At 41.1% G+C, this 16803-nt stretch overlaps 1 protein-coding gene across 4 annotated transcripts in view; it reads right to left on the reverse strand.

The window, feature by feature from the left end:
* Positions 1 to 16803, reverse strand: part of ZDHHC14 (zinc finger DHHC-type palmitoyltransferase 14) — a 300826-nt gene that overhangs the window by 86692 nt on the left and 197331 nt on the right. For 3 of the 4 annotated variants that reach the window (XM_063443413.1, XM_063443411.1, XM_063443409.1), the window contains exons 8-10: positions 6013 to 6115; positions 1472 to 1581; positions 996 to 1098 (exon numbers count right to left, since the gene is read on the reverse strand). In XM_063443413.1, the coding sequence (XP_063299483.1) occupies positions 996 to 1098; positions 1472 to 1581; positions 6013 to 6115 (316 nt within the window). The remainder of the gene's footprint in view (positions 1 to 995; positions 1099 to 1471; positions 1582 to 6012; positions 6116 to 16803) is intronic. The other variant, XM_063443412.1, reaches the window with a different exon arrangement.

Raw genomic sequence — 16803 nt, forward strand, 5'->3', positions numbered from 1 at the left:
ATAGTCACCTAAATTACTTTAGCTAAATAAAGCAGTTTTAGTGTATAGATCATTCCCCTGCAATTTCACTGCTCAATTCACTGTCATTTAGGAGTTAAATCACTTTGTTTCTGTTTATGCAGCCCTAGCCACACACCCCTTGGCTATGATTGACAGAGCCTGCATGAAAAAAAAAACTGGTTTCACTTTCAAACAGATGTAATTTACCTTAAATAATTGTATCTCAATCTCTAAATTGAACTTTAATCACATACAGGAGGCTCTTGCAGGGTCTAGCAAGCTCTTAACATAGCAGGGGATAAGAAAATCTTAATTAAACAGAACTTGCAATAATGAAAGCCTAAATAGGGCTCTCTTTACAGGAAGTGTTTATAGAAGGCTGTGCAAGTCACATGCAGGGAGGTGTGACTAGGGTTCATAAAAAAAGGGATTTAACTCCTAAATGGCAGAGGATTGAGCAGTGAGGCTGCAGGGGCATGTTCTATACACCAAAACTGCTTCATTAAGCTAAAGTTGTTCAGGTGACTATAGTGTCCCTTTAAGGAGTCAGAAAATAAGCTTCACACAAATACAGGAACCAGCAAGAATGCAACATTATAGTAGGGGGAAAGTTGAACGCATGAAAGTTAAGATGCAGAATCCTGAATGTTTTTATTTCTTTTTTGAATAAACTATTTAAAACTGAGCATGTAATATATAAACATAGTTGTATTGGTGTGTGGAATAGGGTACTCTAATTATCAACTGTAAACCTTTTGAAGAGAGCCAATTTGAGTTATGCATCTTTTCTAAGAGCTATGTTTTTGTAGTTGAATTATCTATTCTATGCCTTCTAAAATAAGACATTATGCAACAGGAAAATATCTAATTAGGAAAATAAAATTAGAAATGTTTACTTACTGCACTTTAACAATTTGTACTTCGTACATTATATCCTCCTACATGCACCTGGTACTGTCATTGGAGATCAAATAAGGAGAGTAAAGTGTTCTTACCATATTGCTCTGAGACTGAGTTGAACCATACATTGTCAGTCCATTGGACGGTGCAACTGACAGGGCTACATCAGCCTGTAAAAATCCTCTCCTGTCAATTAAGCTTAAAAACGAGAAAAAATATATATATATATATATAAGTTCACCGGCTTTTTTTTTTTCCAACATAGAATCAAATAGATGAACAACAAAATCCAAAGCTCCCTGCTGTAAATTAATCAGGGAAGTACATGTAAATGTATGGGAAATATGAAGTGTTAAAAATTAGAGGAGAAAAGTAGGGACTTTCGCTTATGTTCTATGAAAGGAATATAACGTAATGCTGTTCTTGGGAGTGTGATCTTTTTAAAAAAAAAAAAATTAGGAATAAAATAGGGGAGTTAGAAAATCAATCAAAAGGAATCTCTATTAGTGATAGAACGTATGTTTGTTGGTGGTAAACGTTTGAGTTACAAGGTGATGTGCAGAAGCCTTACCTTGGATTCATTGGTCCACAGAGAGCAGCACAGCAATTAGTGAAAATATTTCCATAGCTATATGGATTATAATTCTCCTTCCCTCTTTTACTTGACCATGATCCTTTGATCTATAACATGGATAAAAACACCATTAGGAAAAAGAAAAATTCTACGGAAGAGCTCTAGGTTATATTATACTCCTTTAGATGCGCACGTGCGTGGGGTTGTAATTGTATTCCTTTTACAACTCTAAACATATTGCACTTCAGAAGAGGACAGTTGACATGTCACAAAAAATGAAAGTGACACTAAGCACCAAAACAACTTTACTTAATGAAGATGATTTGGTGCATGGATCCTATCCCTGCAATCTCACTGCCCAATTCTCTCCCCTTTAGGCATTAAATCACTTTTTATGCTGCCCCATGAAATTGGTATTTATATATTTTTTTTAGTTTTCCTAATTGCAAGGTGCAATTAATTTAGTATTCATCCCCTGCTCTAATAATATCCTGCTAAAGTACAAAAGCCAGTGTGTGATTAAAGTTCAATTAACAGAGCAGGAGGCAAGAGATCTGAGACAAATAAAGAGATCTGAGACAGAATAAAGAGATCTGAGACAGACTAAAGAGATCTGAGACAGACTAAAGAGATCTGAGACAGACTAAAGAGATCTGAGACAGACTAAAGAGATCTGAGACGGAATAAAGAGATCTGAGACGGAATAAAGAGATCTGAGACGGAATAAAGAGATCTGAGACGGAATAAAGAGATCTGAGATAGAATAAAGAGATCTGAGATAGAATAAAGAGATATGAGACAGAATAGAGAGAGAATAGATTTTTGCCGAATTCTTGTTGGGCAGTGTATTAGTGCTCGGGCGAACACACTTCGTATTTTGCCTGACACTAGGGCTTGGGCGAACACACTTCGACCAAAACCTCTGGCACTGCGCTCACTCGACCAAAACCTCTGGCACTGCGCTCACTTGATCCCGTCCCCTTCTGGCTAATTTCTAAAATGGCGACTGTAAATAAGAGAAGGAAAGTGGACAGTGAGGGCTGCAGCTTCCAGGAACGGTGGAAAGTGGAGTATTTCTTCACTGAAACACGGAATAACTGTTTGTCTGATATGCCAAGTGTAGCAGAGGCCTGATATTCCACAGGTTAACTCCACTATAGATCCCAGTGAAGCTCAGGAACAAGCAGTAAAAACACCATGAAGCAGTAATTCCAGCAAATAAAGTAATCCACGAATATCCCCATACAGATCCCAATGACTGGACGACACACAGCATCAGGAGCAGAACTGATGTTTAATGACAGGGACTCTGCTTTTATACATTGCTCCCCTGCAAGGGAGATGCCCACAGGCAATTAGGCATTAACCAATCATGTAACGGTTACATACCACATATTCCCTCCCCTCTGCTTGGGAGATAATTGAGTTTCTTACTGTATCTCCTCAATTATCTCCAAGCTGAAACTTATATATTTGTATACAATGTTATAACTTTATGATTTTGTATCACACAGGAATAAAACTTATATTTTTATGAACCACACAACTTGGGGAAAAACATATTAAAAATGTGTACAAATCGGTTCAGTGGTTCCCGAGATATTGAAAAAGTCTCTTTGGACCGACCGCACGCCTGTTTGCATGCCCAAAACAGTTCCACAGATTCAGGCTGTGTGGTCGGTCTATTTCTGCCTTGAAAATTGACAAAGTCCCATCCGAAGGCGGTGTTCGAATAGTCGAATGCACTTCGACTTCTGTCGAAGTGTCGAAGTAGAACAGGGTTAAACTGCTGCGGTGTTCGTTCGTCGAGTGGCAATCTATTTCCCCTGAAAAAGATGACAAAGTCCCATTCGAACGGGTGTTCGAATCTTCGAACGGGACTTAATCTCCAGCCGCGGTGTCGAAGGGTAGGGGAAGGTACAGGTCGACCGCGTTCGACTGCATTAAAATGGCCGCCGCCACGTGTTCGATTGTCTAATGGCGGCCACTTCGACTACTTCGGCTGTATCCGAAGTACCCATTCTTTGCACCACACAATTCAAAGGGCCAGAAACAGTTTTTGTCTTTAAGTGCAAGGCACAGTGGATGATGGCACTAAAACAAAGGGTAGAGGTTCTCAGGTAACATGGTAAGTGGCTGATGCAGATCAAATGCCAAACAGGGGCATCTGTAACAGATGGGACAGCCAAAAAGGGGTTCCGCTACACCAAGAGACTCTGGCTGTTTATAAGGAAATGTCAACAGACACTACCAGTCGAGACATAGCACATACGACAAGCTAACAGAGCGCGACCACAGTGAAAAGTGTAAGCAACTTGAAGTTGTTTTAATGTCGCAACAGCGATTTTTCACAAGAGCGGGTGAGTCAAATGAAAATGCCACAAGGGCGAGCTATGAGGTGTCAACGTGAATTGCTAAAAATAGCAAATCTTTTGTTGAGGGTGAATTTATCAAAGAATGCGTTATGAAAATGGCTGAGAATATCTGTCCCGAAAAGAACCAATAGTTTGCCAACATTTGCCTGGCTCGTAACACTGTAGCACAGAGAATTGAAGCGATTTCATCAGATATTAAGAGACAGTTGAAGTCCAAAAGAGTGGATTTTTACTTCTTTTCAATAGCCTGTGATGAAAGCATAGACCTATCTGACACAACTCAGTTGCTGATTTTTATGAGAGGGGTGGACGATGAAATTAATGTGACTGAAGAATTACTTGACCTCCAGAGCCTTACGGACCAAAATAAAAGAAAAGATTTATTTGTTTCTGTTATTTCTGCCATAGATGACATAAAAATGCCTTGGAAGAAAGTTACCTGAATTATTACTGATGGGGCACCTGCCATGGCTGGTGAACGAAGTGAATTATCAACCCTAATCTGTAACAAGGTGATCGAAGAAGGAGGCAAAGCTATTAAACTCCATTGTATCATTCATCAACAAGTTCTCTGTGCTAAGCATCTCAAATATCATCATGTTATGAAACCGGTGCTAAAGACTATTAATTATATTCGCTCTAAAGCCCTGTGTCACCGCCAGTTTAAACAGTTTCTACTAGACATCCAGGCTGAATATGAAGATGTTTTATATCACAACGATGTAAGATGGCTAAGTCATGGGTCTGCACTGCAGCGTTTCTACTCTCTCAGAGAGGAAATCTGAGAATTCTTGGAAACAGAGACAGCCGATGCAAGAACCATCTAATCCTTTTTGGCTGGCTGATTTGGGGTTTTTAGTTGACATAAAGCATCTGAATGTACTGAACACGAGTCTTCAGAGGAAAGATGCAGCAGTGAACCAGCTTTATTCACACCTCAAAGCCTTTGGAACAAAGCTGCAACTTTTCCAAAGGCAATTGTCACAAATTGTCCCATGCTTCTCTCGCTTTGGTTTCCACACTTTAAAACAGCAAATATGAAGCCTCCTGTCTTGCCATAAAATTCAGGATTATTCTAGCTTTAGTGACTGAATAATATAAATTTTATTAAAGACAGGAGGTGAATATATTCCCACCCTATTAGTATCCCACCCCAGATTTTTTTCAGGTCACATATACTCTTAATGTTTTCTAGGTTTCTTGTGAGACTTTATATTAATCTGGCTGTTTTTTCTGTTTGCTCTGGTTAGGTGCTTATTAATCTGCCTGGTTCTGACTATTTTAGATGTTGCAATAATTTATACTCGTAATATCCAGGGGAAGATCTGTGTATGTAGATATCTTGCTGACACCCAGTCCAAGTGACCATACTTTCACGATCTTTCTCTGTCTTTTAGTGTGAAGTTTCTCTGCATGAGCCACGAAGACTACGTTCTATTGGTCTCTAGTATCGGCTGCGTTCTGGTTTACATGGTTGATGGATTACTCAAGTTTACACGGTTGACTACACTTATGATCGGCTGCATCAGAAAGAGGATTTTGGAGGAGCCTGACAGACTGTTATGTTCTAATATGTGTCCTGATTGGTTGATTTTTTTCTCTATATGTTTAACGATTTCTTTGCTGCTGGGAGGTTCAGTAAAGCAGGTTAAAGCAAATATTTGCCTCCTGTCTTTAATACAATTTTACTTATTCAGTCACTAAAGCTAGAATAATCCCAAATGTTCTTCTCCTTCTACCACCACTCTGTCTCACCATGTAGGCTCTATTTGTTTACCCTTCAGCAATATTCATGAACCTTGGGTCGGACAGTGTTTGAAAAGAGGCAAACGTTCACGCTTCTATGCAGGGAGTGAAACAGGGAAGACAGCTGAGACGGTCTGTGTTTTCAAACAGTCTGACCGAAGATTTAGGTTTATGACTGAAGGATATTGTCATATACTAAAAATAGGTGTGAATTTGTATTGATTTATTTTTTAAAACACATACTTAATAGGCAACCGTTCACTTTAAAGTGTGATGTTATGCATTCTCAATAAAGTTTCATATGCCTATTGAAAACACATCTGTCTTTGATGATGTTTGTGATTCAAGAAGTCATTTGCACATGTACTTAAGTTAAGATGCAAACAAACAAATTACAAAAATAAATAAAACCCTTACATCTTCATTGGTTGTTTGATTGGAGCTGATCAAGTACGTGTGAAATCCTGAAAGACCAACAATCGACCACACAGAAAAAAAACAAACCACAGCTTCGAGAACAGTGGAGTTAAAGTCAAAGAAAAATATTTTGGTTAATGGTTTTGCACACATTCTTATATGCCTCATAACACAGTATGTAAAGGTATTAGAAAAGCATTCTGGATAAGGCAGGAAAATGTTGTTGCTGAATAACACTAACCAAAACAAAGTAGTAATAGAGGCAGTCTGATTTATTGTGAGATAGGACCACATAATCGCTTATAAAAGAAACATTTGATCTATAAATTGGAGTAACCACACTGGAGTCAGTAATGGCAAGGCCATTCTAAGTAGAATCACACTAACCATTCACATTTGGTGGGGCCCTGTCAATTTAATTTAAAATCCCTTTTTTATTTTAATAGCTTAAAATATATTTGCTTATATTAAAAATAAAAAATAAAGTGTTGTATGGAAAGCGATTCAATTGCATTTTCAACACATACATTATCTCTCAAAAGTGAGTACACCCCTCACATTTTTGTAAAGATTTTATTTCTTTTCATGTGACAACACTGAAGAAATGACTCTGCTACAATGTAAAGTAATAAGTGCATAAAAGTGTAAATTTGCTGTCTCCTCAAAATAACAACCCACAGCCATTAATGTCTAAACCGTTGCAAACAAAAGTGAGTACACCCCTAAGTGGAAATGTCCAAATTGTACCCTAACTGTCAATATTTTGTGTGGCAACCATTATTTTCCAGCACTGCCTAAACCCTCATAGGAATGGTGTTCACCAGAGCTTCACAGGTTGCCACTGGAGTCCTCTTCCACTCCTCCATGACGACATCATGGAGTTGGTGGATGTTAGAGACCATGCGCTCTCCCACCTTCCATTTGAGGATGCCCCACAAATGCTCAATAGGGTTTAGGTCTGGAGACATTCCTGGTCAGCCCATCACCTTTACCTTCAGCTTCTTTAGCAAGGCAGTGGTCATCTTGGTGGAGTGTTTGGGGTCGTTATGTTGGAATACTGCCCTTCAGCCCTGTCTCCGAAGGGAGGGGATCATGCTCTGCTTCAGTATGTCACAGTACATGTTGGAATTCATGGTTCCCTCAATAAACTGTAGCTCCCCAGTGCCGGCAGCACTCATGCAGGCCCAAGACCATGACACTCCCACCACCTTGCTTGACTGTAGGCAAGACATACTTGTCTATGTACTCCTCACCAGGTTGCCGCCACACATGCTTGACACCACCTGAACCAAATAAATCTATCTTGGTCTAATCGGACCACAGGACATGTTTGCAGTAATCAATGTACTTAGTCTGCATGTCTTCAGCAAACTGTTTGCAGGCTTTTTTGTGAATCGTCTTTAGAAGAGGCTTCCTTCTGGGACAACAACAATGCAGACTAATTTGATGCAGTGTACGGCGTATGGTCTGAGCACTGAGAGGCTGACCCCCCACCCCTTCAACCTCTGCAGCAATGCTGGCAGCACTCATATGTCTATTTACCAAAGACAACCTCTGGATATGACGCGGAGCACGTGCACTAAACTTCTTTGGTCGACCATGGCGAGGCCTGTTCTGAGTGGAACCTGTCCTATGAAACCGCTGTATGGGCTTACCCACCGTGCTGCAGCTCAGTTTCACACACACACCCGAGGCCTTGTAACTAGAGTTGAGCGAACCCGGACTGTAAAGTTCGGGTTCGTACCGAACATTAAGTTTTTTGGACCCCGCACCCGAACACAAACATATCACTGTATGTTCGGGTTGGAGTTCGGTGTTCGGCGATTTAATGGCGCGTTCTGAAAGGCTGCAGGGCAGCCAATCAACAAGCGTTTGACTCGTGTGCCCTTAGAGGCCATCACAGCCATGCCTACTAATGGCATGGCAGTGACTGGCCAGTGCAGCATGTGACCCAGCCTCTATATATAAACTGGAGTCGCATAGCGCTGCACGCACATGAGTTATTAGTGTAGGGAGAGGTACAGCTTAGGAAAGAATTCTTCAAAATAGTATTTTAGTCGGGTGCACTTCATATCTGAGAGTCAAATAGAAGTGTCAAATAGTGCGTTGTAAACATTCTAATTGTTTTGGTGCGAAACTGCTAAATAGTACATTTTGGGGCCTGCTCTTCATATCTGAGAGTCAAATCAAAGCGTCTAATAGTGTGCTTACAGCGCACTTATAAACATTCTAATTGTTTTGCTGCTAATCTGATAAATAGTACATTTTGGGGCCTGCTCTGAGAGTCAAATCGAAGCGTAACTTTGATTCGAATTTACTACATCGATCACTTGTAATATTGTTAACACCCACAACACTTGTTACACAGATCTAAGCGATAGAAAACAGATTGATATTTTCTACACTAGAAACTACCAGATAACAAGCTGCTATATTTAAACCAGTTATCATTAACTAAGAGGTACTTAAACAATATTGTAATTCTGGGGCAATACCCTCACAAGTCAAACTGAGAGGTCAGTTTATAGGGAAAACTGTTGCCTGGATACAATTCTAAAACAATTTCCATATGTCCTTTGCAGACTTTACATGCTGGAAAAACACAGGTGCCAACTGCTGTGGCTTTCTGCAGTGTGCATACCGGCAAGGAGGGCAGGGTTGAGGAGTGGGTGGAAGATGATGTGGAGGATAATGAGGTCCTAGACCCCACATGGAATCAAGGTCATGCGAGTGACGTGTGCAGTTTGGAGGAAGAGGCGCTGGGACCCAGTATGCCTGATGTAGAAGTTAGGAGTCACAGTGTGGAATGGATTAGCAGCGTCTGGTGCAGGGTAACCGCATGCCCCCTGGTGTTGAGGACCAGCATTTGTGCGGCCGCAGCTTCAGTAAAAAGAGTACTGGATACCAGAAGCCATCAACAGACTATCACATCCTGTTCAAGGTTGTGGATCATTCACTGTAGCAGCTGTGCTCGCTTTCGGCGTTCTCACCCTGCTGCTGCTCGCCTGTCTGCGCTGCAGCGTAACTTTGGCCTTCCCGCTCACTTCCTCATATGCGACGTGCCTACAAGGTGGAACTCCATCTTGCACATGCTGGAGAGACTGTTTGAGCAGCAGCAGGCGATAGTGGAGTTTCAGCTACAGCACGCACGGGTCAGTGGCTCTGCACCAGACTTCCCTCCAATTGATCAGAGTTAAAGGATTTCAAGTGGACTCATTACAATTACAGGGCCTCTAAAGAGTCCTGTATTGTTATTTGTCGTCACTACCTTCCCGCGTCGGGAGTGGGTCATTTGCGTGCCTGCTGCCTTCCTTGCATGTGGTAGCCGTTTGTCAGGGTCCCTGTACAGAATCGAACCCTGATTCCCCGTTACCCGTGGTCACCATGGTAGGCGCAGTCAATGGCATCGAAAGTTGATATGGATTGACATACGAATGCGTTGTCGCCTTCTTGTTGGGGAGCACATTGAAAAAGTGCTCTGGCATGACGAGCTGGGTGATGATCTCCGGGAACTTGGCTTGATGGGAGTTGAGCCAGTTCTTGGTGGCCCTTGTGATGCCACGGTGTATACCCAGATATATCAGAGCTGCTGCAGAAAGTATGGGCTGTCTGTGCGCGCTTTTGGCGTTCTCACCCTGCTACTGCTCGCCTGTCTGCGCTGCAGCGTAACTTCGCCTTCCCGCTCACCGCCACATGAGACTGTGCGAGCAGCAGCAGGCGATAGTGGAGTTTAAGATGCAGCACACACGGGTGGGTCGCTCTTCGGAACAGTTTTCTTATTTTGTATGTTCAAATATTTTGGGGGCTACCCCAATTAAAATAAAATAAATATATATATATATATATATATTTATATAAATAAACAGGGTTGGCTTCCTCCTCCACCGCATCCTCAACCTATGGGTCAGTCACTTAGTATAAACTATGTACACAATAGCAGAGACTTGTGAAGGCCTTTTCTCCATATATCAGGAATTGAGCATTTCTCCATGCATCAGAACTCCCTCCCTGGTCAGTGGCTGCATGTCACTGGCCCATGAAGGCACACAGCAGGGCCGGCGCTCGGATAGCGCTGGCCCTGCAGGGGCTGGAAAGGGAGATCCTGTGATCTCCCCTTCCGGCCTTGGCCATCGCAGACCACCGGGCATTTGCCCGGTATGCCCGATGGCCAGTCCGGGCCTGGTCACGGTCACCGCCTCCTCAACCTATGGGTCAGTCACTTAGTATAAACTATGTACACAATAGCAGAGGCTATCTCAAATGGATAATTATTGTGATCCTCTTGACAGCCATGCTTTAGATTTTGATTTATGTTCTTCCAAAGCTAAATTCGAAGATTCCATCTAGTGCTATTTTATAACTCCGCTGTATTTTTAATTTTCATGTTATTTTAAGTGATTTCCCCATCCACATTTGTTTGCAGGGCACTTGTCCTACTCTTACCCCCATTTTAATTTCTTTTGCAGCCCTCTAGCCTTTTCCATTAGTTTTTAGAGGCATTTTTGTGGCCAAAAGTTCGGGTCCCCGTTGACTTCAATGGGGTTCGGGTTTGGGGTTAAGTTCGATCACAAACCCGGACTTTTTTTTAAAGGTTCGTCCAAACCCGAACATCCAGGTGTCCGCTCAACTCAACTTGGAACACCAACAAGTCACATGACACCAGGGAGGGAAAATGGCTAATTGGGCCCAATTTGGACATTTCCACTTAGGGGTGTACTCACTTTTATGTCCAACGGTTTAGACATTATTTGGCTGTGTCTTGAGTTATTTTGAGGGGACAGCAAATTTACACTTTTATACAGGCTGTACACTTACTACTTTACATTGTAGCAGAGTAATTTCTTCAGCGTTGTCATATGAAAAGTTATAAAATATTTACAAAAATGTGAGGGATGTACTCACTTTTGTGAGATACTGTATATTTCATTTAAAATCAAATCTATTTTCGTTCAATACTTAACCCTTTAAGACCGCAGGACGTTCTTTGCCGTCCTTATTTTGGTGGCTCTAAACGTCGCAGGATGGCATAGAACGTCCTGCGACCTTTTGTACTTACCCGGTCGCCGGCAATCCCACGCCGGCGATCGCGGTATGGGGGACTTACCTGGGAGCCCAGGGAGTCTCCCTCTGTCCTCTTCGGCCCCCCAGGGCCATGTGATCGCGAGGTCCTTGCGAGGACCCCGCGATCACATGGACGGCATAGCCGTCCATGTCAATGCCAGCAAGGGGAGTGCCAGTAATGACAGGAACTCCCCCTGCTGTCTGAAAAATAAAATGTTAAAACAGTGTAAAAATAAGATTATATATACTTAGATCATATATATATTTATTATATATATATGATCTAAGTATATAGATACACATATACACACATACACATAAATATACATACACTGTCTACGTGTATTTTAATATTAATATATACATAATTATATATATATATATTAATATCAAAATACACGTACAATGATATTGATTAAATATATATATATAATTTTCATTATATATATATATATTTATATATAATAAAAAATAAATATATAAATACGTTAAAAAATAAAATTAAATAAATAATAAAAAATATATAAACATGCGTAATTTTGTCATAATACTGTTAGCTGTTATTGCAATAGAGTACACATATTTGTGTTCAGTGATGTCGCAAAAGTAAAACAGTACCCCCAATGTTTTATGGTGTTTTGGAAAGTTACAGGGTCAGATATAGCATATTACATTTTTCAGTTTATACACATTGAAATTTGCCAGATTGTTTACGTTGCCTGTGAGACCGTATGGTAGCCCTGGAATGAAAATTACCCCCATGATGGCATACTCTCTGCAAAAGTAGACAACCCATGGTATTACAAATGGTGTATGCGCAGTCTTTTTTTAGTAGCCACTTGGTCACAAACACTGGCCAAAGTTAGCATTAATATTTGTTTGTGTGTGAAAAATGCAAAAACGAATTGGAATGCTAATTTTGGTCAGTATAAATAAAATAAAAAAAGTAGGTTAGCGCTATTAATATAGTGGACAGGCAGCGACCTTATAGAGGGTAACCCTCTATATGAGAAATAAACAGTAAGGAAAAAGAAAGGTTGCGCCAAAAAATCAAATTTAGTAATTAAAAATTAAAATAAGTGAAAAAACTGCACTTTAGAAATAGCGTTGGTGGTATAATCCCCACCTCAGGATAAGTAGTATAAATTGCCAGGAAAAATAAAAATAGTAATAGTAATAGTGTGTAAAAATGATAGTGGTACAGATATATAACCAAAAATCATTTATTTTATAAATAACACAATATAAATAACCATTAACGCGTTTCACCACTGGGGCTTTATCAAAATAGAAGAACATATAACCTGGCACATAAAGAGTATATATAGGTACACTAGTACTTTAAAAAATGGCGCCAAAATGACATCATTAATTGGTGGCCAATCAAAATCATACATTGTCCATGTACAAAATCAAATTTAAAATTATAATTAAAACAATAAACAGAAGTATGTATCTTTTATAGACTGTATATCCCAATCTTTTGGGATAGATTAAACTAACAAACGAGGTTCCAAACCCTAATTTGGACTTTTTAATAAAAATGACGCGTCACGTGACTCGCACAGCACTATGGGAAATGTTGTGCGCGAGTCACGTGATCGGCGTCTGATGAGTGTGTGTAGATAGGGAGGGAACAGGAGGGTTGGCCGTATGCTAAGTGAAGTAGTGCAGCCGTCCTATTGGTGGGCGGCATGCACTACATAGAGGGCGGGATCGAAGAGCAGCACGTGACCCGCGGCCAATAAGGAGGATGGTGCGCGGGTCACGTGATCGGCGTATGGGAAATGTAGTTTAGAACGCCCTTTCATCTGTAGATTAGTTATAAAAAGCATAATTGTTATAAAAGGTGACAGGAAGAGTGAATTAATTAGTCTACAGATAATTACATCATACAGTAACAAATTTAAACACATCATATATACACAGATAGAAGAAGCTGAATATGACAACATAGATAGAGGGGGCCATATTAGTTGTGGGCATTTGTATATAAAAAAACTGGGTATAAGATATATAAAATTATCATTGAAATATTTTAAGATAATTTAAAATATTTTAAAACATTTTGAGAAGAAAATATATTAGTAGGGGTGATTTACAATGATAAAGAGAGACACATAGTATATTAATATAAGTATATGAGAAGCTATATAGGGTAACAGTAATAATGGAAGCCATATATGTAGTCGGCTTCCATGTGCAAACTAAAACTAAAATACATAAAACAAGCATACATATTTATGCTGCACATAGTTGTAAAAATGCGGTCAGGTTGGGGGTATCCTAGACCAGGGATAAGCAACCTTCGGCACTCCAGATGTTGTGGACTACATCCCCCATAATGCTTTCACACCCATAATGCTGGCAAAGAATCATGGGAGGTGTAGTCCAAAACATCTGCAGTGCCGAAGGTTGCCTATGCCTGTCCTAGACTATAATGCCGTAGGTAACAACAATGAATAGGCTAGCCACAAACTGACAGCCAAAAATAATAAACATAAACGTAATAAAAAGACCAATTAAAAAAATTAAATAAATCAAAATCTACGTTTAGGCCTTGGGGGGTTAAAGTTTGTAATTTGAATACCCACTTCATTTCTAATCTATCTAATCTATCTAAGATATTTTTGTTAGAGAAAGCCTTTTAAACTACAAGGATAAAAATATCTCAGAAGCTCCCACCCTCCCTATAATTTTTAACTATAACAACAAAAGCGGTTTTATTAAAAAAAACTATTAAAAAACACTGGCATCTTTTAAGACAAGATGATCTTTTAAGACAAGATGATCTCCTGAAAGAAGTTTTACCAACACAACCTAAAATTGTTTTTAGAGGTGCACCTAATTTTAGATCCTTTTTAACTAATATATACTAGAGAAATCAAAAATACCCAACATACTTTTTTTAGATGGAGCTATAGGTTTTTCCAAATGCAAAAGCTGTATTGTATGTAAGAGCACTGACTCTTCTACACATTCTAAAGTTACTACCGTATATACTCGAGTATAAGCCGTGTTTTTCAGCACATTTTTTGTGCTGAAAAACCCCAACTCGGCTTATACTCGAGTCAATTGTCTGTATTATGGCAATTTGCATTGCCATAATACAGACTGGGGCTGTGGGGGCTGCAGAGAGATGTTACTTACCTTTCCTGCAGCTCCTTTCAGCTCTCTCCTCCTCCGCCGGTCCGTTCAGCTCTTCTGTCAGCTCACAGTGTAAATCTCGCGAGAGCCGCGGCTCTCGCGAGATTTACACTGGGAGCTGACCGAGGTGCTGAACGGACCGGCGGATGAGGAGAGAGCCGACAGGAGCTGCAGGAAAGGTAAGTAACATCTCTCTGCAGCCCCCACAGCCCCCTCCTACACAGTGCCCATCCACTGGACCACCAGGGAAGGAGAGCCCCCCTCCCTGGCCAGCTAGCAAGCAGGGACGGGGGACGAAAAAATTTATATATATTAATAATAATAAAAATAATAAAATAAAAATAATAATAAAATAAAAAATAATAATAAAATAAAAAATACTAATAATAAAAAAATGTAATGAAACAAAAAAAAAATATTAAAATAATAATTAAAAAATAAAAATGCGGGGGGCGGGGCCTGGCCGCCGAGCTGGCCGGTCGCACGGCACAACAGCTCCAGCAAACCTCGCTTAATAAACACAAAATATGGACCTATTGGATCCACTTATCGACCTACCGCGTTGGACCGGCACCTATGGAGTCATTGGACCCGGGGAGAGGCTTGCAGCTGCTGTTTTAGTCCCCCGGGGAGGTATGCATCGCGTCCTCTGGGTGAGGCCTACTCGGGCGGTGAGTGAGGCGGACGGCCGCCGCCCACTATCCTGCCTGATGCTACCCAGCCAGACTCCCTCGGCGGACCAGGCCCTGTCTCCCCCCCTCTGGGCCGGTGGGGGTGATCCCGGCCCGCACCCTATGCGCCCTGTGGCCCCGGCTGGGACCGAAACTCTCAAGGCCCCATCAGTCCCCAACACGCAGCCCAGACCACATCTAAGATGGCGGCACCGCGACCCTGCTGGCTCACACGAGCACTTCAGGCCTCCGAGGAGATGTAACCCTCCTGAATTAGGCGCAGGCACTGAACGTCTGCATGAAACAACCCAGCAACCGCCGGACAAGCGCTACCAAGGCCCACCCTCGACAAAAAGGCGGGATTGGTTGCTTGCTGACCAGAGAGGCACAGACCCATCTACTTAGACCCAGACGACTAGTGCAGAGTGCTCACCCTAACTCCGTTCCGAAGATCTGGCAGGCACTGCCTCCACAACAGCACATCGACACTTACCAGCCAGACTACAGAAAAGAGGCACCAAACAGCCAGAAGAAAGCGGCGGAAGAGTGCTCCACATCACAGGGGGACTCACAAGCCTTCAGCACCCAAGGCAGCAACGACTGAATGAAACAGCTCTGGACTCACTGGGGACACTGAAACTGCATACATCCCACCTTGGAGTACAGGTGCCTGACGGCCTGCTACTGGGGTGTTGGGGTGCTTTTATAGCATAAGCGAGGGAACCCAGAACTTATTGTATTTCATGATTACATGTCTGCATATACTGCCTGTTTAGTTTTGCACTTCACAGCTATAACACGTGATGTAGCTACCATTTACCTACTGCTAATCAATGCATAACGTTACATGCCAGAATTGTTCATGCCTAACCATAATGCTTTAGTTTATCTTCACCAGATATATTGTTTGTTGCATAGATCTAGCCTAAATTTACCAAATAGCTACCTACACAAGCGTCTGTTTCTCGAGTTATTTTTAAATATTATAATCTGTGCTTATTCATCTCATGCCCCGCATGTTGAGCGTGGGAAAAGCCGGAGGACTGCTCTTGGGGCACCTCTGACCTGTATGTGTTATATTTTATGCACAACAAAAATAAAGAATTTAAAAAAAAAAAAAAAAAAAAAAAAAAATGCCCACCCCCCACCAAGGCTCTGCATCACACTCTGCATTACACACACACACATACACACACTGCACTCATACACACACACACACACTGCACTCATACACACACACACACACTGCACTCATACACACACACACACACACTGCACTCATACACACACACACTGCACTCATACACACACACACTGCACTCTCATACACACACACACACTGCATTCTCATACACACACACAGCATTCTCATACACACACACTGCATTCTCATACACACACACTGCATTCTCATACACACACACTGCACTCATACACACAGCATTCTCATACACACACACTGCACTCACACACTGCACTCATACACACTGAGCATTCATACACACACTGCACTCATACACACACTGCACTCATACACACACTGCATTCTCATACACACACACTGCATTCATACACACACTGCACTCATATACACACTGCACTCATATACACACTGCATTCATTATATACACACACTGTAAATAAATATTCAATTAATATAATTTTTTAAGGATCTAATTTTATTTAGAAATTTACCAGCAGCTGCTGCATTTCCCATCCTAGTCTTATACTCGAGTCAATAAGTTTTCCCATTTTTTTTGGGTAAAATTAGGGGCCTCTGCTTATATTCGGGTCGGCTTATACTCGAGTATATACGGTAGTTTCAAATCCAATATTACCAATAAAAGCTATACTATAAAAGATTTTATTGGATGTAACACTACCAACGTTATCTATTTATTGGAGTGCCCTT

Source organism: Pelobates fuscus, chromosome 2, assembly GCF_036172605.1.
Source record: "Pelobates fuscus isolate aPelFus1 chromosome 2, aPelFus1.pri, whole genome shotgun sequence".
NCBI lineage: Eukaryota > Metazoa > Chordata > Amphibia > Anura > Pelobatidae > Pelobates > Pelobates fuscus.